Source organism: Xiphias gladius, chromosome 23, assembly GCF_016859285.1.
Source record: "Xiphias gladius isolate SHS-SW01 ecotype Sanya breed wild chromosome 23, ASM1685928v1, whole genome shotgun sequence".
Taxonomy (NCBI): Eukaryota; Metazoa; Chordata; class Actinopteri; order Istiophoriformes; family Xiphiidae; genus Xiphias; species Xiphias gladius.
In genome coordinates this window covers 416936-441396 of record NC_053422.1, presented here as the reverse complement: position 1 = coordinate 441396, position 24461 = coordinate 416936, and the positions used below count along the sequence as shown (strand labels likewise).

At 43.4% G+C, this 24461-nt stretch overlaps 2 protein-coding genes across 4 annotated transcripts in view; both read right to left on the bottom strand.

Annotated features, from left to right (window-relative positions):
• The window catches only part of arap3 (ArfGAP with RhoGAP domain, ankyrin repeat and PH domain 3), a 49747-nt gene extending 48375 nt beyond the window's left edge, over window positions 1-1372 (bottom strand). For both annotated transcript variants that reach the window (XM_040119309.1, XM_040119311.1), the window contains exon 1: window positions 1216-1372. The gene's annotated coding sequence lies outside the window, so the exon portion shown is untranslated. The remainder of the gene's footprint in view (window positions 1-1215) is intronic.
• Window positions 1373-8681: 7309 nt separating this feature from the next.
• On the bottom strand, window positions 8682-24217 carry stard15 (StAR-related lipid transfer (START) domain containing 15). 2 transcript variants are annotated; one of them, XM_040120174.1, is made up of 6 exons: window positions 24071-24217; window positions 11820-11967; window positions 11500-11603; window positions 10362-10479; window positions 9380-9432; window positions 8682-9274 (listed from the first exon to the last, which is right to left on the bottom strand). In XM_040120174.1, exons 1-6 carry the CDS (start codon window positions 24215-24217, stop codon window positions 9059-9061), a joined length of 786 nt encoding a protein of 261 aa, XP_039976108.1. In that variant the 3' UTR covers window positions 8682-9058. The 2 variants fall into 2 exon arrangements, with proteins under 2 accessions (XP_039976108.1, XP_039976109.1); XM_040120175.1 differs by lacking the exon at window positions 24071-24217 and adding an exon at window positions 16222-16267.
• Between the last annotated feature and the right edge of the window lie 244 nt (window positions 24218-24461).

The window sequence follows — 24461 nt, the reverse complement described above, 5'->3', positions numbered from 1 at the left end:
TCATTGTCGCGTCCGTCGCATTCATGAAACCTCCAAAATAAATCTACAACTCGACCTCTAAGGGTTTCAGCTCAAACAGATTCAGCTGACGATGAGAGGAAAAGAAGGAAGATCAGAAAATAAAAGCACGCAGCAGGAGCCGCAGATACCGAGCGCTGGAAAAAAACAGTTGATCAAAGACAAAAAGAGTTTGGCAGAACTTGTTTTAAGTTTAGGCTTCAAGTTTGTCCAACTGTCAACTTCTTACAAGCGGAGAAACATATTAGTTTATGGAAGAACGTTTCATTATGATGTTAAAACAACTCAAAGCTGCATCCACTGGCAAATCCTGGTTTTCCTCTGGTTTCATCACGTTTCTGTGTCCAGTTGTCCCTCACGACGGCGTCTCTTGTCCTGCCAGAGTCCCATTCAATCACAACTCAGGTGTCTCACATTAGAGGGACCGAAACCCCCCGGACTCCTCTGAGACACACCACATATAAAAACACACACAGTGGGGGGGGGGGGGGGGGGGGTCTGGAGAACTGTAACCTTTACGCAATGCATGCCGGGAAGTGTATGCAAATACTCTCGCACTGTTTCTAATGACTGGATTTGAGGAGTTCAGTGAACGACCCACCGAACCTTTGGTCAGCACCACTGCCCCCCCTCGACTGAGGCTTCCCGGTTTACTCTGAACGCGGATCCTCTGCGGTTCTCAGGTCTCGCGGCTTCTAACTGGTGTTTCTGCCAAAGAACTCAGTTTTCAGCGAGTCGGTCTCCACCGGGACAAGGTCTGGATCCAGGGCTGGACCCGCAGAGATCCTCCAGCTCCACCCCGCTGGGAGCTCACCGCCACGACCAGTCTCATACTGGTGTGGGTGCTTTGCTCAGCGGCACCGCGGCAGCAGAGACTCCGGTTCCATCTGAGGATTCAAACCGACAACCATCCGAGCCTCAGACTGAAGCCGCTGAGAGAAGCAGACCACCGCAAACCCAGCCCAGATCAGTACTGGGACCCTGTCGGAATGAGTCATGTCCCCCCCGCTTTGACTCATCTGCGCTCCACTTTGCGCCAAAACTTCCTCTCTGCGTCATTGCCCCGGTTCTCACGCTAAACAGCGCAGAAAAGCCTCGGAGAGCCAGAACTGTGAGGACCCCGGAGGACGAACGGCAGGACTCACGGGGGCAGGTCTGCTCCCAGTCTCGGTAAAATACAGATTTAAAGTGCCTCACCTCCGATCCGGTCTGGTTTCTGGTCGCTGTTCTGGTCTCTGGGGTCTCTGCAGGTTTGTGTCCCGGGAAATAAGCCAGTAGAGTCCGGAGCCGCTCTCAGTCAGACTGGGAGCTCTGGGAGGAGAAACTGCGCTCTGGGCTGGACGGTCACGTCAAGTTTCACTGAATCACCACTGCCGCGGCTTCCGGCCACGCATTTCAAAATAAATGTGTTGAGTCTGCATCCGGTTAGGGTACTTCTCCCCAAATAAATCGGTACATAACTCGATAAGAATCTGCCACGACCAAATCAGTAATATAAATAATACCACAATATAATAACATTATAAAATATACAAATAGTTATTAAGACGAGAGGCAATAATACTTTATCGATAAATGATCTAAATAAATTAATAAATGCACATTCAAATATGAATACAATTTAAAGAAAATGAATGGGACGAAATCCAATTAATAATCAGTAAGAAGGAGAAAACAATCTATATTAACCTAATATATATAATATATAATAAACAATATATTCAAAGTGAAAACCCAAACACATCATTGACTGACTGTTTATCAAAGTAGCTCCATTGAAGCTGCTGTGACCTTCACTGAGGACTTAAATTCTCTCCAAACTGTGTGTGTGCTCCTTTCTACTCTTTATGTAACAGTTTGCTGTGTACTCTTACTTTGAAAAGTGTGTGTTGTAGGTGCAGTTTCCTATAAAGACCCCGCCCTGATGTCCTCTGTCCTCATTGGATAATTGGCACAGGTTCAGCCATCGGTGGTGTTTGGAAGTTGGTTTTCCCGGACCCTCCCCGAGCAGCTGTTTTCCTCTGTAATCCCTGTAATCCTCATCAGACCAGTGGACACGCCGCAGTAACTTCCTCTCTAATCCCTGACAACGCGTCCGTCACTGGTTCTCCAGTCCGATCCTTCCGTCTTTCCCTCTCACTTTTCTCTCCATCTCCATCTGATATGAAAGCAGCAGAGTCTTTGGACTCTGGTCAGAACCTTCAGCCTCCTCCACCAGAACCCCCCTGAACACGTTAGAGATGTTCGGCTCTGCTCTGCAGAGCAGGAGGTTCGCACAACCTCGTCCAAGTGGAAAGAAGAAGCCTCTCCAGCCATTTTACAGGCGTTATTGTTCTCATTTATTTTCATTTATTCGTTTTGGCCAATGCAACAAACTGTGACAGAGAAAAGAAAACTACACAGGATACAATACAGTTGGACAACAGCAGACTGAGAGAAACAAAGTTCATTCAAGTATTTTAATGAGAGCAAGTCTGTCACGATGCAGTGGATCATAAATATGATAAAGACTCAAGGATCAAGGCAAAAATAAATATTCAAAGGCAAAAGTCATTGAGATTAAAATAAAACCAACAGCAATGGAATAAAATGATGGTATATGCATATCTATATATGCATATATAGCTCCTCTTTCAGCCCTCGGTAGTTTTCGATCTTCTCGGAACACGAGAAGATCGAAAAATACCGAGGGCTGAAAGAGGAGCTAGAAAAGATGTGGGGAGTAAAGGCAGCAGTGGTGCCAGTGGTAATTGGAGCACTGGGAGCTGTGACCCACAAACTGGGAGAATGGCTCCAGAAGATTCCGGGTACAACATCCGAGGTCTCTGTCCAGAAGAGCGCAGTCCTAGGAACAGCTAAGATACTGGGCAGAAGCCAGAAGCCTCAAACTCCCAGGCCTCTGGTAGAGGACCCGAGCTTGAGGAAGACACACCACCGCCCCTCATGGGGGGGGGGGGTTTAATATATATATATATATATATATATATATATGCAGTGAAGTGAACATAATAATTAGTCATTCTTCCTAATGAATATTTGTTAGCACACAAATTGGAAAACTATGGTCTTGTGGGACTTTGGGCTCTGTGGCGTGTCGTGTTGCCTGTTGTCGTGTCTTTCCTGTTCACGCCATGAGCTCACAAAGTTTCTGACGCTTCTGTTGTAATGACAGCAAAGTCGACTCACGCTCCGTCCTTTTCCCCCATCAAAAGTGAGCATAGCGTTGGTTTGAGAAGTGACCTTCTGATCGGGGACGGTCCCTGGATTCTTCTGCTGCTGAGCTTCACGGGCTGCCCTGTAACGACGGAGCAGGTGAAGGTTCGGCAGGACCTGGACTTGTAAAGGACTCGTGTTTCCACTTTTGTACTGATACGTACACTGCAGCGGACATGAGAGTGAGTTCTTCGCTACAGTAGTGAGGAAGTCCTCGGCGTACACTGTGTCCTGTCCTCTGAGAGCAGTAAGAGTTCTGGACAGTGGTGGAGTTTCCTCCTCGCTGCCCGAACAACAATCAGAGCCCTGCAGACAGGAAACAGGAAGAGCCTGAGACAATACAGCACAGAGAGGATCCGGAGTCCAGCTGCATTTTTCAGCCACTAAAGAAGGATGCAGTTGCACATAAGGTTTTCCTTATCACCGCAGGAAAAACAAGCTGAGCGGCCGCCCGCAGGAGCTCTCACTGCAGCAAATTCACACCGTTCAGACCGTTCAGAGCACAGAAACCAGTCCACGATCGACCCGCAGACGTCTTCGCTGGAGCCATTTTACTTTTCGCTGTTTAGTTTCATATATTCATTTCTAACTGTTTGTACCTGCTGACATTTTCACCCTGCAGCTTGAGATGAGCAGCCTCCGTCGGACGAGCTGCCCCACAGAGGATAATGAAAACGTCCTCAAATCCTTCTCACAGTGAGGACATCATACCCGGTCTCCACTGGTCCACTGACTTAATCAGACGTTTTTAACAATAGCGCCACCATGCGGTCTGGTGCGTGAATAAATGCTGAAGAGCATCGACCGTGTTCATTGGACGGGCTGCAGGTAGACGAAATGTCTGGTCTCCTGCTGGTTTATGATTTGATACTGTAAAAGTCCCTAAAGCCGGTTCAGATACTCAGCATGAGAAGTCTTTCATTACTTTAGAGGCTCGGACGGGTGAATTCGACGACAGAGGAGACATAAACTAAAGCTGTGTGTGTAGATTGTTATGAAGCTTTTAAAGGGGCGTTTGTCTGGTAGTGATCAGGTGTGACTGTTTCTTTACTTCCTAAAAACAGTCCACACACGACTGAAATACTTCCCAGTTCAGAGACAGGAGATTTTAAAACACCGAGGTCATGAGTGAAATCAAATTACATTTCTGCAAAGTTTATCTTCTCTGCACGAAAGGAACATAAATCTTTCAGTCCTCACCGCGATGTCGTAGTTCTTTTGGATCTGCCTCTTCTTTGTGTGTTTGCAGAAGTAAAGTTTCACACAGGCAACACCGCAGATTTGTCCTCCGTGTACTCAGAACGTAAAAATATCAGAATCAGTTTGTAAAATTCTCAGCATGTCATTTTTTTAAACGGCAGAATAGAAACTCTGCCCACGTTGCTAAAACCCCGACACTGAGTGTCCCGTCCCGTTCATGCTGCCCAATGAAGTTTGAGTCCTGCGCTTTGGGCGGTTAAAAAAGTTTTTGAAAAAAGAAGCGTAACCGCTTCAGTTTCAAGCAGCTGTAGAGATTTAAAGGATCTTTAAAATGTCTCTGCATGTTATGAGTCAAAAAAAGGATCAGCTGGTTTCAAAAGTCTCAGAGTTGAAAAAACAAACAGTTTCAGTGACAGGAAAATATCGACTTTATTGATAAAAGCAGAGTCCGTTTCTGAGAGAGATGCTCGACCTTGTCGTTGCTCTGAGGTTCAAACTGCTGCAGAACTCACAAAAAAACACAGAACGCCTCAGAGTCACTCGAGGAATTTTTGCCTCAGTAGATTCTGACTGGCAGGAAGCATCTGAGGTTCGGGCTCCGACAATCAACGTTTCCATCGCTGAGTGTAGAGAAGATCCCGGCCTGAGGAGGAGGAGATCATTAACCTGAAGGCCAAGTAAAATCTTAAGTGAAGGTGAGGAGGGTTTGTTCTCCTCCTCGCAGTCTTCGTCTTCTTTTCTCTCCTTAACATTCAGGCGGTAATGAAGTCATTTGTCCACTGGGAGACGCTGCAGACTCACACACAGACCTGCTGCTTTCTTTTCACTGCATTTAAATGGTCATGTTCGACAAATCATACAATAAACAGACTTTAAGGTTAAAACGTGACAAGACTTCCAGGTGCTCGAACTCTAACGCATGGAGAGCATCAGCAGACCCTGCCGAACAGGTGGATGTGTCTCCGTCTGTGACCTGACGGCGTGGAGGCCGTGACGTTAGAATGGTGCAGCAGAGTTCGAGTTAGAAACGCAACTCAGGCCAAAACACGTCGAGACACGTTCGATGTATGTTTTGTGTGCGTATCATAAAACTGGGACACAAGTATTCCTGTGAGAATGTGCACAAAAGAAGAAAAATAAGAACGCGGGACAAGCGGAGACATACCGAAGAAGGAAGAAGAGAGAATGACAGCGCAGCCTCTGAACAACTCGTAGATGGTTCACCTTTGAGCTTGTTGCGTCTGCTTTTACCATAGTCGGTGAAACGAGAGGCTCTTTGTACATTTCTGGTCACGTGACACACGTTATCTCTTGCTGCCAGGTCAAGTGTTTGGTTCATCTGACCCTGCTCTCCCCTGCTTCTCTCTGTTCAGTCCTGACACGGTAAAACTCACCCACAAAGATCAGTTCATGGTGGAAACAGCAGACAGGAGGCTGGCCTCAGATCAGACCAGAACCAGACCCTTACTGTACACTAACTGATTTTAAAGCTGTTGATGTCCAGCTCAAACCTCCACAAAAACGGGAAGAAACAAATATCAAGAAGACAAATAACTGGACTGAAACATCCTGCGGAACCAGAAGAAAAACTGCGGGATGCATCAAACTGCTCAGATCATAAACCAGATTACGTTAAACCAGATTGTTCAACACGTACAAAGTCATGATGTCCTCACAGACCAGGAACCGGATTTATTTAACTCTTAGAAGTCTAAGTTTGGGCTGAAGTGGAAAAACTAAAGTAAAAATTCTTCACTTTTACTCACAAACTTCAGAACAAAAACTATTCATCAAAAATGTTAGATGTCAGAGAGCTGCAGAGTCTGTGAAGCTGGTTCAGAGTAGACATTTGTCATTTATTAGCTGGACACAAACCAGAGTAAATCCGGCCCCGATGAGATTCACGGTCTCCGACCGTCTCCTCTGTCTGCTCTCGTCAGCGTGGAGCTAAATTCTCCTCGTTGTCCGGTTTCTGTGACGAACCTCGTCCACCGGCGGCGGAACGTCTCGCAGCAGAGTTTGGTTTCCATTTCAGACAATTTCCTGTTAATTCATCCCCGTTTATCTATTTCTAACTCATGAATATATCAGACTGTTGTTCACTATTCTTGGAGATTTAAAGATTCTGCACGAATAACATGAACTTTTTAAAAATGATAATTCTACATGTTCTTACAGAAAAAAACCACTGGATAAAGTAGGATTTTTTTAAAGCCTGTACCGTGACGTAGGGTTAATCTTTGATTGGTTATTCAATCTCTGATCAGACGTGATCAATCATGTGATCAATTGAGAGTTGGCTGTGAGTAGGAGGTCACTGATAAATGTGTCTTATTGCTCAAACTCAATTTTACTCTGAGGCGGATTCTTTAGACACGTCTGTGGAGTCGTTACTGCAGGTCTGATCAATACGGGTCCTGGTAGCTGGACTAAAGACCTCACCGGCCCTGTTCAGACCTGGCGGAGACCTGCGTCTGGGGTGATCCGAGCACAGGTGGACCGCTCTAAGTACAGGTGTGAATGCACCCAAGATCCGATCGCCCAGACCGCATTCGGGGGTGGTCTGGGCCGCATATGGCCACCTTCTCTTAGCGGTGTGAACGTGAATTGAAGGCCCGCCTACTGAAACGGCGTCCTCTGCGTGGGTGGACGTACGTACTGAAGTCATACAAATCTCATAAACTGGCTTATATGTAGAGAGATTACAAGAAATAGAGCCAGTCTGTATCATGTCCACCTGTGATTGGATCACCCAATGCTAAGTTCACACTACGCGATGTTAGCCCTGATTTTCCACTTGCCCACAGTTTTCGCTGTCTGTGAACTGTTCAAAGACGCGATCCAAGGGGATCGCTGCTGCGTCACGGACGCCCAAAAAGTATCAAGCAGGCTCAATATCTGGATCTGTCGCAGAGTCCAAACCAGGTAGTGCGAAAAGTGTTGTGACCCGGTTGCGACTGGCAATGGGCGCGACCATGAGCTACAGCCAATGAGAGCAGAAGATATGGGTTGAGGGGAAACCCGAGGGAGATGTACAACATTAACAAGCACGGCTACAAGATAATCAGTTCTCTCACCGATATCCTTTTCTTTTCTTCCTTGTTTTTGCAAACAACTTAGATCCCTCATTTCTTGCAGACACATCACATGATTTCCCGTGTCACTTCTTGCGTGAGATTTCGTGACAAAACGTAGTTTGGAGACCAGACACAACCGTTGGGATTCCTCCTGGGGGATGATCCTGTCATTTGTGACCCCCGTCGCTGATCTGTCATGTGTGTAAACCATAATGATTCAAGTTTCCCGATTCCAAGACAAGTTGTGTAGTGTGGACGGTGCAGCGACGTGACGACTTGGAAAGTCACGTAGCGTGTACATGGCACCAGACACATGCTAATACCAGGTATGAACAGGGCCACTGAGACACAGACCACTTCTGCCTCTGCACACCTGAGCTCCACTCTCACAGGTGTTTTCACCTATCTTACCTGATTAGACCTCTTCCTCCGGACTCTGTGGAAAGACTGTGTTGGACTGAGGACAGCTTAGACCTTTATCATCCTTAAGTCAACAAGCACACAGTACAGACACCAGTACACCATCTTTTTTTGTGTTTTTTTTCCACCAGTAAACGAAGTATTAACTATAGAAACGTATTCATTAGCTTTTCACATGCTGATCAATTCTGGAAAACAAAAAGCTATAAAATATTTTGTTTGGAATTTGAACGGAGACATTTCAGGACAGTCTAGCAACTCTCTTCAAGACTGTATTAGAAACACAAACCCACCTTTATATTTACTTCTATTATTAGATAACTTGTTTACTCTTATTCACTAAGTAAAATAATGTTTCTACATGATTGATATTGTGATGTCTCATCATACTTGTACAGGATGTTCTCTGTTCCAACACAGAGCTGCAAAAATTGGTAGACTGACACAAAATCAATCAGCAGTTGTTTTGACATCGGCTATTTTCGTCTCAGTTCCAGCTTCTCCGGTTTTCTTCGTCATATACAACAAAGCAGGGAACATCTTTAGGACAAAACGAGAGAACTGAAGGCATCACTGTGGGCTCTAGGAAAACACTGTTGTTGAACATTTTAGAGACAAAACTATGAATCAGTTGATCAAGAAAAGAATCGTCAGATTAACCGATAAGGAAAATAATCGTTAGTTACACTTCTATTTCACTGTATGTTCTCGATATTATTGCAGCAAAAATACTCTTTTTTTTTTAAATGTTTAACAAATATCTTCAGTAGTCCCAGCAGTTTGGTGACGTCACCCACCTTTAACCACAGCAGGACGCCGGAACCTTTACCTCACCTGAACCTGGTGGTTTTAGTTCCCTAATCAGACTGAAGACGGAAGGAATCTTTCAAACACTCATTTACAGAATTCGCTGAACCAAACCTGACGCTACAGCTGATGTACAGAATCATCAGAGATAATGCGGAAGATACTTCCTGTGGGACAGAACAAACAAAATCATTTCAGTCATTTTCAGGTGTAGTGTGGTCCAGGTCTGATCAGGCTGTCGATACAGTTTATCTTGTCAAACACACCAACAAACAGTAAACCAGAGAGAAATCGATCTTTATGTTTTGAGTCCGTGCGGGGGCTTAGGTCTCTTCGTCGTCGCTGTGGCGCGTCTTCTCCTCGCTCACACCGCTCTCGTCGATGTTCTCCAGAGAGTCGGCTCGCTGCACCGTCAGCTCCGACACCTTGATGCACGGCAGCGTGTTCTGCTCCGGAAACATCCAGGGCTTCAGGTTCGGGTTGTGCCTCCTCTTCCACTCCAGATACTTCAGAGACGCCTTGTAGATCTTCCTCATTGCCTGAGAGGAAAGAGACGCAGTGAGACAAAGAGACGGGTCCTTTCTGTAGATCGGAGAGGACGAGAACCCGTTGCATATTTATCTCATAGAAAGTGGTGAATTCACCTTTGGAGCCACAAACTGAGAGACTCTGTTCACCACCCACTTTGGTAAAGAACCTGCAGACAGAGAGGACAGGACGGGACGTTACTGTGAGAGTGTGGTCTTATCTCTGTCTAAGTGAGGACCCATGTGAGTGTTACAACTTGTGAGGACATATTCTGAAAGGCAGAACATCTTTTGGAACACGTTTTAGGAAAATTACGACATTTTATTGGTGCGAGGATGTTTTCTACAAAGGGAGGCCATTTTTTTAGGACACGTGGACATTTTTGGAGAGTGGGGACATTTTGTCTGGTCCTCACCTCAGTGAACAGACTTGTTTTAAAAGTTAAAACTCAAATTAGTTCACGGTAAATAAGGTAAATAATGTGAAAGCTGCTATAAAAACAAACCTTCAACAAATATGAACCTCACAATCAGGATCTGGTGACGTGTGTGTGTGTGTGTGTGTGTGTGTGTGTGTGTGTGTGTGTGTGTGTGTGTGTGTGTGTGTGTGTGTGTGTGTGTGTGTGTGTGTGTTCCTGTATCCGTGTGAATGTACAATGTGAGTTCAGTCATATAAATGAATACCAGCTGATACACAGCTGCACACAGTAAGAGGGTCATCACACACACACACACACACACACACACACACACACACACACACACACACACACACTCCTTCCTCAGGATATAACTTGTGTGTAGGCTACAGAATGCTGACTTCAGCAAGCTGGTGAAAGTTGCCTCTGAAAGCGCTTTTACTGGCTGGAGGCATCACACACACTTCCTGTGACGGCTCCAACAAACACAAACACACACACACACACACACACAGAGGAATACTGGTTATCTACTGCTCTCTCTTTTGACTCTGCATACACGAACTCTGCGTCAGAACCTTCAGCTCCACCTCCTGTCAGTGGAAAACTCAAGATGTCTGCAGTGTTTGAAGACTGTTGAAGACAAAGGTGTGTGTGCTGTCCCCTGTGGTTACCCTCACCTCTGGGGTCCACCTGGGTCAGGTAGTAGAGGGTGGAGCAGTTGGCTCCATTGGACTGGATCAGGTATCCGGTCAGCAGAGACACGGCCCGGACGTAGTCCTTCTTAGGAGGATGTTGCTGTACAGACAAACAAAGAAGAAGACACGTTTCACTGCTCACTTTAAAGGGTTAGGTCGCCGTTTTCCTCCCAACGTTAGAACTTTTAACACCAGGATACACCTGCTGAACACGAACCTCACAATACAGACAGACAGATGTGTCTTAGATCAGAGGTCCTCCACCGTTTTTGGCTCGGGACCCAATTTTAGGTCACACAAGTAAGAACTTGGAGAGAGAACCATCGGTAAACTATTTTCTACATTTGCACATCAGGCAACCAAATGTAGGGTCCTGAACCCAGATCCTTGCAGACTGAGGAGAGGCGTTCTGTCTCAGTTTGTCTGCAGCTGATGGTGTGGGACAGTTAGTGTCCCCTGTCTGTGAAAAGCCGTAAGCCAAGAGCCTTTCGGTCTGAGTCCAGTTATTAGTCTGGCTCTGGTTCAGTTGGCTCTGTTATGGACTGTGAGGCATCAGCGGTTCTTTGAGCGTTTTTTTTGGTGATGAATCCTTTCATTGCAGCGCTGACGGTTGCTGTTCCTGACACCTGTGAACTTGGGAAAGTTGCATTTTGAAAAGTGTGTTGTGTTACCATGACAACCCACAACCATGAGCCACCCTGTCAGCAGCTGTAATGGACGATTAATGCAGTGATTCCAATTTTTTTGCTTATTTTTCCGTTTTGATAAATTTAATAAACTCAACATAAAAACACGGTTAATGCGAACGTTTACTAAAAACACTGCCTCCGCCTTCAGACTCCCCAGGGTCTCACTGTGCCCACTTTGGAATCACTGACGTACATGATCACAAACCAGTTTTTTATACAAGTGCGGCTTCCATCTCTGTCTGAGCGTCAGTTTGTGAAACATGATAGAGGTCGACTTTACCGTCCAACGGACAGAATATTTTTCATATCAGCAGGACAGAAGAGACTTTAAGGATTTCAGAAAAGCAAGTTTTGTCAAACTGTTTGTTTTTAATGAAAGTGGAGATGGACGTCAATTCAGCTTAAACATAAACGAAAATAGAAATACTCACCGGATGTTTGACAGAGTAGTTGATGATCAGGTAGTCGTTGCCGAGAGGAAGCCAAGATCTCATCGTCACGAAGTCTCTGTTCTTCAGAGGGCTCGGACATTTCCCTTTAAACACACACACACACACACACACACACACACACACACTGAAACACTTGAATACAAGAAACACATCGTAACTGTCGAATTAAATGAACTATAAAAAAACTATAGATCTAATATTGATGTAATCAAAGGTCACAAGATGCTAACTGAGGTCATTTCTGAGCTGTTCACATCCCACGATTAAATATTTTTATCGAAAACCAGAGCTGCACTGACAGGAGTAATATCCCACATCTGCATTGACCGTCAGTCTGCCGATGTCATACGTGTCGATCATGTTGGTGTCCCACTTCCTGCGGTAGCTGGTGTCATGGAGGACGTCGTAAAGAGTCTCTGCCGTCACGTCTTTACACACTATCCTCATCTGAGACGCAAACAGAAAGAAGACGGTCATTTTAACCAGGACGGAGCAGACTGATTTATGCAGTAAGTGTAAATACAGAGAATCTACAGGTTGTGTTTCTATTGTTGGAGCAAAGAAAAGCAGCAGCCGAGACACTCACACAAATAATAACCTCTGAGGACACCCGTCTTCAAGTGTCAAAAGTTAAGGTGTGACCAACGCGCACTAAAGTCCCAGTAATGATCCGGTTTCTGGAGTTTCCTGGTTGTGTTTTTGTGCATGAAAACGTCATATCCTGGTTTGAGAAATCTGGATATTCTGGCGGGAGCTTTACTATTCCACAAAGCAGCTAACGAGGATGCTATGCAATAAATCATAATATGAAGTACTACTATATTAATTTTCTGACATGGTATCTTCATCCTCACTACTACTTTCTGCAGTTCTTGAGATGTTTTCAACCAAGTCAGAGTAGAACCAGAAAGTTACAAAACATAAATGTGATAAAAACCCTATAACCCTGCTGGAGGAGTAAACAGATTTAAAAGGTGGTAAATTGTCCACATTGTTATCACGTTTTATATGTTCTATTCTTGTTTAATTTCATACAACAGTTTGTTTATTTTGAATAGCGTGTTATAGGTGGACTATGCTAAGGTTATGCTTATGTTTATGCTCCTATTCTGTCCTTACAGGTCCGTATACCTCTGCTATTTACGACATATGATAGCGCCACAAGGCGGCTTTTAGTGTGCACCGGTAGAAAATGTTTGGGAACAACGAGGTGCTGGTAAGATCCAGAGAAGTCTGTGAAACTTGTGATCGTCTGATAACATGTTATGTTATGACATGTTATGTGCAGTTAGTGCGTAAGTAGAATTAGAACGTCAAGTCAGCAGTGGTCCGTGCTGAGACGTTACCTTGGACGAGAACCACCGGATGTTGTGATCTGTAGCTTAAAATCAACTCTATTCTGTTTCCCTGCATCCTGGACATTGTTGTACATTGTTCAGGTTTGACAGTTGGACTTAATTCAGTGGAACATGAGTCAAAACTGAGATACATTTCAGACTTTTTCAAACATTAATATCATATAAAAGTATAAGAACATTTTTTAAATGGCTGGAGGAGCTTTACATACACTGAGCTGCATCTCAGTGAACCAGAGAATGACTTCACCTCCCCTGAGCGGGAGAATATATATAGTATAATATTACAAACCCATTTTTCTGAAAATTAGAAGCTCGTAGGTTTCGAATCAAGCAATAATTTTTACTGGAGACAAACATTTAACACTGAGTGAAGCTGTGAGATGATGACTGTGTCAGTGTGAGGACGTAAAGAGGATGTAATGTCTGGGCTGTAGAAGAGCAGATGGTTTTTACTGAGACTTGCTGAGGAATATCTGATAGAAACAAACAGCTTCTGCTGCAGAAACACAGAGAGAGAAGATTCGGAGTTATAAATGTAGCAGTGTAGGATGTGTTGTGTAATATCTGAAGCTCAGCATCCTTCACTCTGAGAAGAACAGAGACACAGTGAGGTCTGACGGTTCAAAGCTCTGATTATTTTTTCAGAGAATATCTGCTCACTTTCTCTGGTATAACACTTTAATCACCCGGCTTGATGGATGGCATCATTCCCAGCATGAATTCAGCTTGAATTCTGTTTTTTTAAGCTCTGCTACTGAAGAGACAGAAAGGTTGTCAGCAATTTCGTTTGTTCAGGTCGAGGCTTTACTTTTTCTACCTGAGCTCCTGACACAGGTCCTGAATGTTATGCTGGCAAGAGAGCTGTTCGATTAAAATCATGATACAGGAATTGAATGACTTTGTATACTTTTGTCTGAACTTTGCTGCTGATAAATCAGATTGGAAGTTCTGCTACTATAGGAGACACCTGATCATAAGGTGTCTTGCTCAGAGGCAGCTAACCTGGACAGCAGAGGTTCATTTTCTCCTGCTCAGATCTTATCAGGCATTCTGGGATTTCAGTGGCCGACCCTCCGGTCAGCAGAGAACTAGCAGCTTCTCTAATACCAGAATGAACCTGCTGACCTCTGACAACATGTCCCGGGAGTCCTAATCTTGTTTAATTTCCTTGAGATGTGGGTCGGTATCTCTGGTACTACTCTGCTTCAAATCCAACCTCAACCATAGGATGTTGCTGCTGCTGTGGTGTTCCACAGGGCTCCATTTTAGGTCTCTGTTGTTTTTTCGTTACATGATTCCTCTTGCATACATCATTAGCAAATCTACTATTCATTTCAATTTTAATGCTGATGACACCAAACTGTATGTTCCCATAACACCGGTCTATTATCATTATTTTTTCAACAGTAGTGCGGTGCCCATTCAGAATTTGCCTGTCCGTAGGGGCTGATTGCTGGACCTGTGTTAATCCAGTTCGTAGCTTTCATGAGAGAGTCATCCAAACAACTTCAGACTCGATACTGCAACTCACTGGGTCCTCAGCAATGCACCTGCCATGACAAAGTTGTGTGCTGTAGCAGTGCCAGAGTAAAGGCGTCATTTCTGGAGCCCCAATAGTGTCTGCGTGACAGCATAAAAAGTGCCTTCATAGCGTAGTTCCACCTTTTTCTTCACGTAAATTACCATGTAGGAAGGCGATGTTTGAGTCTTTCAGGAGAACCACTCATTCAAAACCCTTCACAATCGACACTGCGCTTCCTCAGGTCCTCAGCAACACAACCGCCAAGTTTGAATTAAATCAGATGAGCGGTTGTCGGGAAATTCGAAGGACAGACAAACAGAGATTCCTCCATTTATAGTTAAATATTAAGCACCATACACAGCTGTAAAATTCAGTATAGTCCTCAGCTTCATCTGAATTATCAACAACTTCAAATTCCCAAATCACAATATCTCACACATCTCCTAGAATTTGAAATTAAATCCAATCTAATAATAGTAATTACTTTATTTACTTTTCCCCAGAGCTGTTTACAAATTGTGTTAATAAATTCCTCCATACCAACAGTTAGTACGGTTTTACGTTGAAAGTACAACCATAACAATAGAATCATGTTTGCACAGATGGTTGTTGTCTGAACCCAGAAGTTTTCTCCTGATGAGGAACTACATGATGAGCCTTTGGGGGTTTTGCCTCTTTCTGCACATTTGCTTTTTTGTGCTCAGACCTGTTCAAATTTGAGATTTTTTTTTAACTTTCTTGTCTTGCATAACATATATTTGCAAACAAACAGTACCCAAGCAACAAAAGCAGCCTAGTCACTCTTATTCACAGATGGGACTGAGTGCTGAATGCCCAACAATTTGCTGTAGTAGACAGTAAATCACTAAATTTGGTCCTTGCAGCTCCATCTGATCCAGGATAACCTTGGCAGACTGTCAATAAACTCTGACATCAGTTTGATGCTCAAGTCAAGAAGGCTGTCCAGTCCTGCTTTATTCATTTAAAAGATATATCTCCTCTTCATGAATTCACAGAGGAGCCATCTGAACCCCTCTTCATACCGGTTACTTTCAAAATTGATTTTACAATATTTGCTGATTACGTGCAAGGCTATACTACGTCTTGCAGCAAAATACATCTGTGCAATCCGGTGATGATCTTATGATCTGTATCGCACCCTTTTCTTCTTCTTCTGCTTTATGTTTTCTGTGTTGTGACATATTTTAGCTCCATTTCTGCTGTATTTTGACCACATTTTTTTTGCATTTCTGTCTTATTTTTGCATCATTTTGGTTTTATCTGGAAAATACTTTGCACAGATTTTTGGAAAACATTTTCTTTTCTACGTTGTATTCTATTTTCTATGAACGATGCTGAAAACAAAACAAAAAATACTGAAGTAACCGTAGCATAACGAGAAACTAAGACGGCAGAAAAAGCAGAAGTTTGGAGTTTTGTGTGTACATTTTTAAACTTCACTGTCCCACCTATAACATCCTCCATGTCCTCTGAATATGGGAGACCTGTCCACCAGATTTCGACCAAATCTGCTTGATTTCTGAGAGATTTCTAACAGACAGACAGGTTGAAACCAGACCTTCCCTCTTCCCTGACAGAGTTTGGTGGACGTAATGTGAGACAGCTGGTTCCTGTAGGACGTCACTTTTTTCCACGGCTGTGATCTTACAGGAGCGCTGGGCTCGGCTGAGTGGCAGTCATCAGATATTGTGACGGTCAATGCTGTAAAATGCTTCATGTAACTCAATCAGCACGGCTCTGCAGCAGCCTTAATCATTCATAAAGTCCTGAGCTTCATGTCTCTGTCTGTCCATCACTCACCAGCAGTCTTTACATATCCTCCTCAGGCAGGATCAAGCAGAAGAAGTGTCTTTCTGTAGTTTGCATCATTAATTCCTTGCTCCACAGAAGTAACAGCTGAGGTACAAAAGGTGCATGTTGTTTAAATTGTGTTTATTTACTTTGGAGAGAGACGACATTCAGTGAAAAAACACTGTTTTTACCGAAGTCACCTCCTGATGTTACGCTACCACGACGAACTGTGTGGAGCTATGTCTGAATTCACTCGCTATGTAACAGACAGTCAGCAGTTCACCGTGAGCAGTAACACTTCATCATCATCCTGTGGTGTTGTCACCGACAGCTGTAGAGTCACATGATTGTATTTTACACGTCTACAACTTGCGACACGTTGCGCTGTAGGACTGTTAGCAGAAAAATTGTGTACATGGTGGACTCTACTTTTCTGGTCCATTCTGGGAGTTTTTGAGACTCTCAGTAGAGATGAAATTCACACTGAAAATTCAGATGCTTAATTGAAATACTAGTAGTACTAAGCACTATAAGGTGGTACTTATTGACCCATATATAAGAAGATTTTTTTTTTTTCTGAAAATTAGGTTTGAAGAAGTGGGGGTCATCAGTTTTCAGTCAGCTCTAAAAGGGTCTGGTTGGTCCAGTTCAGCCTGCAGGAGTTTCTGTTTTAAATGAATTAATGAGAAGTGAAAACCAGTTCAAAGCGTCTCCCGACGTCTTTACCGCAGAAATGAACCAGGGAGAAAATCTGAACAGCCAAGAATCACAGATGTCCCAGACGATGAGCCCAGAAAGACTGAAGCCTGAAAGATACTGACTGTCAGAGGAAATGACTCTGACCGTCAACAGTCTGACGGGAGAGAGAGAGACAGTCTGTGACTGAGGGACAAGATGCACTGATGTGGGTTTATGTGTTACTGTATTTCATGATGAGTCCTCGTCTCAGTGACGAGGACTCTCATCTCCATGGATTAATGAGATCAGGACGAGTGTCAAAGGGTTTCTCATCATCAAAATGTCTTTTTCTCAAAAACGCATTGGTTACAAGACAACAGGTTGTCTTGTAATCAGGGTCGTCTTATATTTAGGCCAATGCAGTAATTAGGGAGATTTCAGCCAATGAGTGCAGCACAGAGATGGGTTCAGGATGTGTTAGCCTAGCTTAGCACAGAGACTGGAACCGGGGGGAAAACTGTTAACCTAGCTCCACCAAATGCAGTGATCACATAAAACTGTGAGATCTTGGCGGTGACTGCTAACATCGAACCTCGGTGCATCTGTTATATACAGTTTTGATTATGAGTGTTCAAAGCTATTTTAATCCACTTCTGAATTATTAAACCACAGACGTTGGTCAGAGAGCTAACGTTATCCAGCGTGCAAGTCAGGTTACGAGCTGAAGTGCAGCCATGAGGAGCAGTGTATTAAAGTTAAGTCCTCTTCCCTGTTTTCTCCAGAGTCAAATGTTTCAGATGCAGATCGGTTTGATCTCTGAGCAGCCAGTGTAGAGACAGGTCCTGGACCGGTTTAGTCTGGTTTACAACATGTATGTCTGACAGATTTGGGCACTGGAGCACTTGACTGTGTTCATCATCCTGAAGGTACTAGTTAAGCACTCAACCCAAACACCGATTCAAAGAGGTATTCAGAGCTCAGTGAGGCCACAGTTCACAAGGGTCTACTGCTCCACACCAGTCCAGCTGTTCGCAGCAGTGCAGCTATAAGCTGGTTTTAGGAACAACAATAATCAACAGACATAAAGAAGCTGGAGTTTGTGACATGTAGCACTCAGTGTGAATATTATTATTCATGTCCAAACATACACGGATTACGAGACAAATGGCCCCTGGGTACAGACATGTAAAAGGCCCTCACCCCTCCAGACCACCAGACTGAAAGAGACACATAATGTTCTGAGTCTCTTTGTGATCGATCTGCATCTGTTCACGGTTGTTTTCGTTCTTTCTAGTCATTTCATTGACTTTCTAAAAAGAAATGTTTACAGCAAACTGAAACAGTAGTTCGGGCACAGGCCCAGGGGCCAAGGGTCTCCTCACCCCCTAGGCCCCTGGGCCTGTGCCCAGTAGCCCTGTTGAGCAATCCACCCGTGGGTCCAAACACTAGCAGAACCTCCACAGATGGTTTTCAGGGAGAATCAACAATCTGTTCTTCTTGATGAGACAGATAAGAATAATATCACATAACTGACGCCATCAACATAAATATTAAATTCTGTATCCTTCTATCAAAACTTCTCAGAATTATGTTCTGTCCTTGGGCACCTTATCAGAGAGAAACCATATAATATTATGTCTCTTCAACGTACCGTAGACCTTCATGCTTCTAGATAACTGCACTTCATGTCTTTATTGATCGTGTTCCTCTTCTCAGCTCCTGAATGTGTGTTTTTTTTATTGTCATCTGACTGTAACTGTAAAACTGTATGTTTGTTCCGACTTCTTTGTCCCCAAGAATCATCTGAGCTGGACTGTTGCATGCCCATGGACCTTCAGGATGTCCTTATAAACCACTTGTGTCTCAGTGAGCTCTGATAAAGGGCATGGTGCCAGCAGGCCGAGCAAGTCTCCTCCTGCTTTATTTTAGCCAGGCTAAACCCGTTCTGGACCGTTCTATCCTGGACTCACTGAGGTGAAACTGATCCATCAAATGACTCTCAATGAGCACACAGTATATCACAGACTGTTGGACACATTACAGCTCCGCAGTTTTACTCTCAGTCTGTCAGGTTCTTGAATCTGCACCTGTCCACAGGTAAAACTGTTACCCATTTCCTCTTTTCATATTTCTGTTTCCCTCCCGGGTTCAGCTCCACCGGAGACTTTAATTATTCATTTGTGAGAAGAAGCGCCTCGCTGCTCCAGAAAGACTTTCTGAATTATTAAAACAGGAGCCCTCATCATCATCATCCTCGTCATCAGCGGCAGCTCTGCTTTCGTAACAGTGTGTGTGTGTGTGTGTGTGTGTGTGTGTGTGTGTGTGTGTGTGTGTGTGTGTGTTTGCTTAGTGTAGCCGTACAGTAACACACACACTCTCTCCACAGTGGCTTCCTGCCGTCAACCTCAGGTCAGATTCTCTGAGACGGAGCCACAGATGGGACTCATCATCCATCAAAGATTCATAGAACAGATTCCTTTACCTCCTCCTACCACTGACACTGGTAGTGGGCAAATGAAACAGGTTCACAGTAGAAACAGTTCTAGCACCTGTTTTTTCTTCCTGTATGTTCATTTCATGTATTGATAAATTGTGAAAATATAATAAAAAAAACACTTTCTCTGTTTTTATTCACTGATAACTCCTGTCACATTAACTCTGCAGCTATTAGGCTGCTGTCAACAAAAGTCAGTACAATTTTGTAGTACTTTTGTAGTATTGAACTTTTTCTGCCTCTACACTGATCTGAGAGCTGCAGTTGTTATATTTTACAGACAAATGACTTGTATGTGATAAGCTTATACACTATGACATCTATGTAGAGAGTTAGCCACATATATGATTTAGAGAGGCCCACAGTGCGAGCAGTGATTTTTTGTAAACAGAGCTAAGTGATCAGCTGGTTGTTGTTGTGTGTCTGTAGTTTCTTCAGTATCATTCTCAGTCTGATCAGGCAGATTGGTCGATCAGTAAACACAAACTCTGACATATGATCATCTTATAGTTGCAGTTGTGTCCAACTTGTGATCAAACAGCTGCTTATTTCCACATCCAGCAGTTACAGAGCAACATGATCCTTCATCTGGATCTGGTGTCTGAGTCCAACTGATGAATCTAAGAGTAGTACTGCCTCTCTTTTAGCTCTGGTTTTGGTCTCCACCAGCTCCTGAGGGAAGTCTCTGGCCCTTCAGCTGCTAAATGCTCCACTATGTTCACCAGCTGGTCTCCCGACTGTGTCTATCTGCTGTCTGCTGCTAAGCAGGTAGTGGACTGAAAACATCTGAGAATCAACCAGACAGGAAATATACTGCAAAACCAAAACCAGGAGCTAAAACAGGCTAGGAAGCTCCACAGAGCTGCAGAGTTAACCACTACCAGGCACAAAAGAGATGTTTGGTTTGATATTATGTTAATTAAATACTGACAGAGCAGATTTGAAGCTTCAGGGAATTGTGTTTGTGGATGTTGGCCTTGATTGACAGGTGTCTCAGCATATCAGGAGCTGTAAAGGTTTCCCTTTGGTTGGCCCACCTCTGTTCCTACAAAGCTCAGGTGTAAGCCCTTTGCCCAGGTGCATCAATGGCCCCTAAAGTCACAATTAGCGCTCAGACTAACTCGGTGTGACTCACATTGGTTAAACAATACATCCACTATGGAAATCTGCAAAGCTGCAGATATAAGGCTTTTCACCCTGTTTTACATTTGCCTCTCTTCAGGTTGAATTAATTCCCTACGGGTCAATAGATAAAGTCTAAAGTTACCCAGAAGGTTTTTTAACAGCGGTATTTATCTTCCGTTGAATGTGAAACATGAACCTCCACAGTCACCAGTAACTCCAGCTGTCACGTAAATGTAGTGGAACTGGACTCAGGTTCTTCACAACTCTATCAGCAATTGATAAATGTTAAAGACCACATACGACAACTAAGAAATCCATATTAAAATATTAACGCCATCCTACAGCCAAGGGCGTAGGTTTGATGTCAGACGTGGTGGTGCTGTAACCTTTATAGATGCCTAATGGATACTGTTGTATTTGCATGTTTACTACAAAGAGCACTGGGCTTTACTCTCATTTTTTAATCATGGTCAATTCAGTTGTCTTTTTAGGAATAAAATATAGATAGAAAATGATATTTTTTTACCTGAAAAAAGTACATGTTGATCAGCTGATCATCCATCATGGACTCCTTGTCTACAGCTACAATATTTAGAGTACAATATTTCCCTCTGAAATATAGTGGAGGGAAAGTATAAAGTCTCCAAACTGTAAATACTCAAGTACGGTAACAGAGCCTGTGAACTGGACTGAACTGGACCGATTTGTCTTCATGTCTCTGTCCTTTCTCTGCCTGTGTCTGCCAGCTCTGCTGTCGGTCCAACGCCTCCTCAGGTTTCCAGCTGTTACGTTTTCGTTTCCGCTCTGAATTTTTCATCACGCCGACGCCGGGCGGCGGTTTGCTTTGCCACTGCAGGAGACCGCTGAGCCGTTCTGCCAAACTGGGAGCTTGCCGCCGAGGTGCCACTCAGCAAGGCATCGGCAGACCTACCTCACCTTTCTACCACAGTATATGCTCCAGTGTGTCTTGGTGTTCTGTTTTTCTGTGTGGATCTGTGTGTGTCCGCTGTCACACTGTACAGTGTATTCACTGCTTGCTTTCATTCATCCCAGTTAAATTAGCTGTTGCTCCAGTGACAGGCAGTGAATCAGAAAAACAGTAAATAATAAAATCCGCTTTATTCATGTAGCACAAGTACTTCACAGCTGCAACTAATGGTTATTTCAATTATCACTTAATCTACCGATTATTCTCTGAATTAATCTATTAAATCATTTGATCTGTAAATAATGAGAAAATAGTGAAAAATATCCATAACTGCCAGAGGTGACATTTTTCAAGCTCCAGGTGATTTCTTCTAATGTCTTCCTCTTTTCCGACCAACAATATGCAGATATTAACTATGTATAACGGTAACGGTACGATATTCAAGAAGATTCAGTTCACTGTGATGTAAGACCAAGAAAAACTCTTCACATGTGAGAAGCTGAACCTCTCCTAGTTTTGCTTGGAAAATGACTAAAAAAACAATTATCAAACTAGCTTCCAGCTAATTCTCTGTCCACTGACTAATTGAACAATAACTGATTAATCTACTAATTGTTGCAGCTCTGAACTGTAGAGTGAAATTCTGTACTATGTTTGTGAGACGTTTTATATCCTCAGTGTTAACAGATTTACACATCAATAACTTACAGCAGGTTGATCTAGTTTTTAAATAGAGGTCATTGTTACTAAATATTTACGCCGATTGACTGCAGGAGGAACTGAACACACTGTTGAGACTGAAGAGGACAAGTGGTTATATGGCATGAAGTCGACTCATATGACCTGACAATTCATCAAAATGCTCTGATAATAATGTAAAGCAAATTCTAGAGACTGTTGTGTGTGAAAATCCCAGGTGATCACCAGTTTCAGGAACACTCAAACCAGCCAGTCTGGCACCAAAAGTCATGTCACGGTCAAAGTCACTGAGATCACTGAGGTGTTCCTCATAAAGTGCTTGGTGAGTGTGTAACTGTCATCTGTGTGTATCAACACTGACTGGAAACATCGTGTTTACACGTTAATAAGAACACAAAGAAAAAGAAGAGGACCCAGAATTGAACCCTGTGGAACTCCAAATGATGTTAAGAGTAAAGATGAATAATTTATCACTGAAAAAGCTTGGTTTGACAAATGAGATTTAAATTCAAAACTACTCAAATATTCTTACTTTATTCCAGAGAGCAATGCTTCTTAAGGTGATTTATTCTGAAGTCTATGAACAATATAATTTGATTTAGCATCATAACGTCACTCTTTACAGTGTAGGTTACTGTAATATTTTTAGGAGCTACTGTGTCTGCGGGTGTAACTATTGAGATTTTGGTGGACTCATGTTATTTGATAGTATAGTATGTTATTACTGCACATATGAAGGTTTTGCATATATCTACGTCTGCTGTATTTACTCTTTCTATATGACTTTCCTTCGGTGTTTCTCTGGTGTATAACATCCCCTTTATATTGAAACGACTAAATTTTACTCACTAACTGTTGTGTTTCTTCATCATTATCATCTTTGAGTGAAAAACGTTTGTCCTGACCCAGAGAGTAGTAAAACAGAAAAATAATCTCACCTCTCACAATTTTCCACATTCAGGTTGCATGATCACAGCTGAGCGTCTCCATGACAACTTAACAAACCCTGCTAAGGACTGCAAGATGATGTTGAAGGCTCCGGGAACGGCCAGTCAGTGGACCTTGAGCAAAGATTGTTTTGTGAAACTATTTAAGGTCTAATATTTGGGTGAAGACCTGGTGTGTTTATTGATGCAGTAATAAGTGAGTTTGGTCTGTTCTACATGAGCCTTCAGATTGTTATTTTTGGCAACAGACACCCAGAAAGCAACCGGTAAACTACAGCTGAAACTGACAGCTGATCAACTGATTAGTCGATTGACAGAAACTTAACTGGCAACAGTTTTGATAATTAATTAATAGTTTAAGCCATTTTTTAAAGCAAAAATACCAAAAATTAACTGACACCATCTTCTTAATGTGAATATTTTCTGGTTTCACAGTTTTCTATGATACTAAACTCAACGTTTTGGAATTTTTGACAAAAAAAGGAAATTTAAATAATGTTGGGTTTTTTCGACTATTTTCTGACATTCTATTCACTGAACTATCAATTATTGTATTGTATTGATAATGAAATGAATTGCTGCTTGCAGCCGTACAGTTCTTGTCATGGAATAAAACGACCTTACTCGAGTTTTTCTGTCTGTTTAGTACTTGATGAAACACAACTACACTAACTATGAAACCGCATGACTGAATAGACTAAAACTGTTCAGGTCTGGAAACTAGATTTTGACTCCGAGTCTCTCTACAGGTCCAGGAGCACAGGATGGAGGATATGGTCGATATTCGACCTCAGTGGCGTTCAGCTCATTCCGCACTGGACTTGCTGTGGAGATGCACATTTTCCATTCAACAGCAGATCAAAAGCTCATAGCAGCCTTGTTCCAGACCTCTACCTGAAGAGTTTCTGAGGCGGGAAAGCGCCTGTCTCGTCATGTGCTGCGTGCTTGTATCTGTAATCATCGTTTTCGGGAGGTGTGATCGCTCACCTTGAGCTTCTGGACGGTCCTGCTCTCCTCCTCTCGGCACCACACCGTCACCCCTCCCTTGCTGTAGCGGCTGATCCATCCGTCAGTGCTCAGACACTGGTCTTTGAACGAAGAGAAGTCCGAGTCGTCCGGGATCTGCACCGGCATCTCAGCTCCCAGAAAATGAATGTCCCGCAATAAAATAAATAAATAAATAAATAAAAAGTCAAACAAAACTAGCAGAGCCGGAGCTGTGGTCTACATCAGGTGCCCCCTCCCCACCCCCACCGACCCCCCACCGCCTCTGCAGTCCTCACACTGGATCACACAGCTGCCGGTTAAACTGCTGCCGTCTGAAGACCCTGCGTAAAAAGTCAGTCAACGTCCGTCACGAGAATGAAATCGATGATAA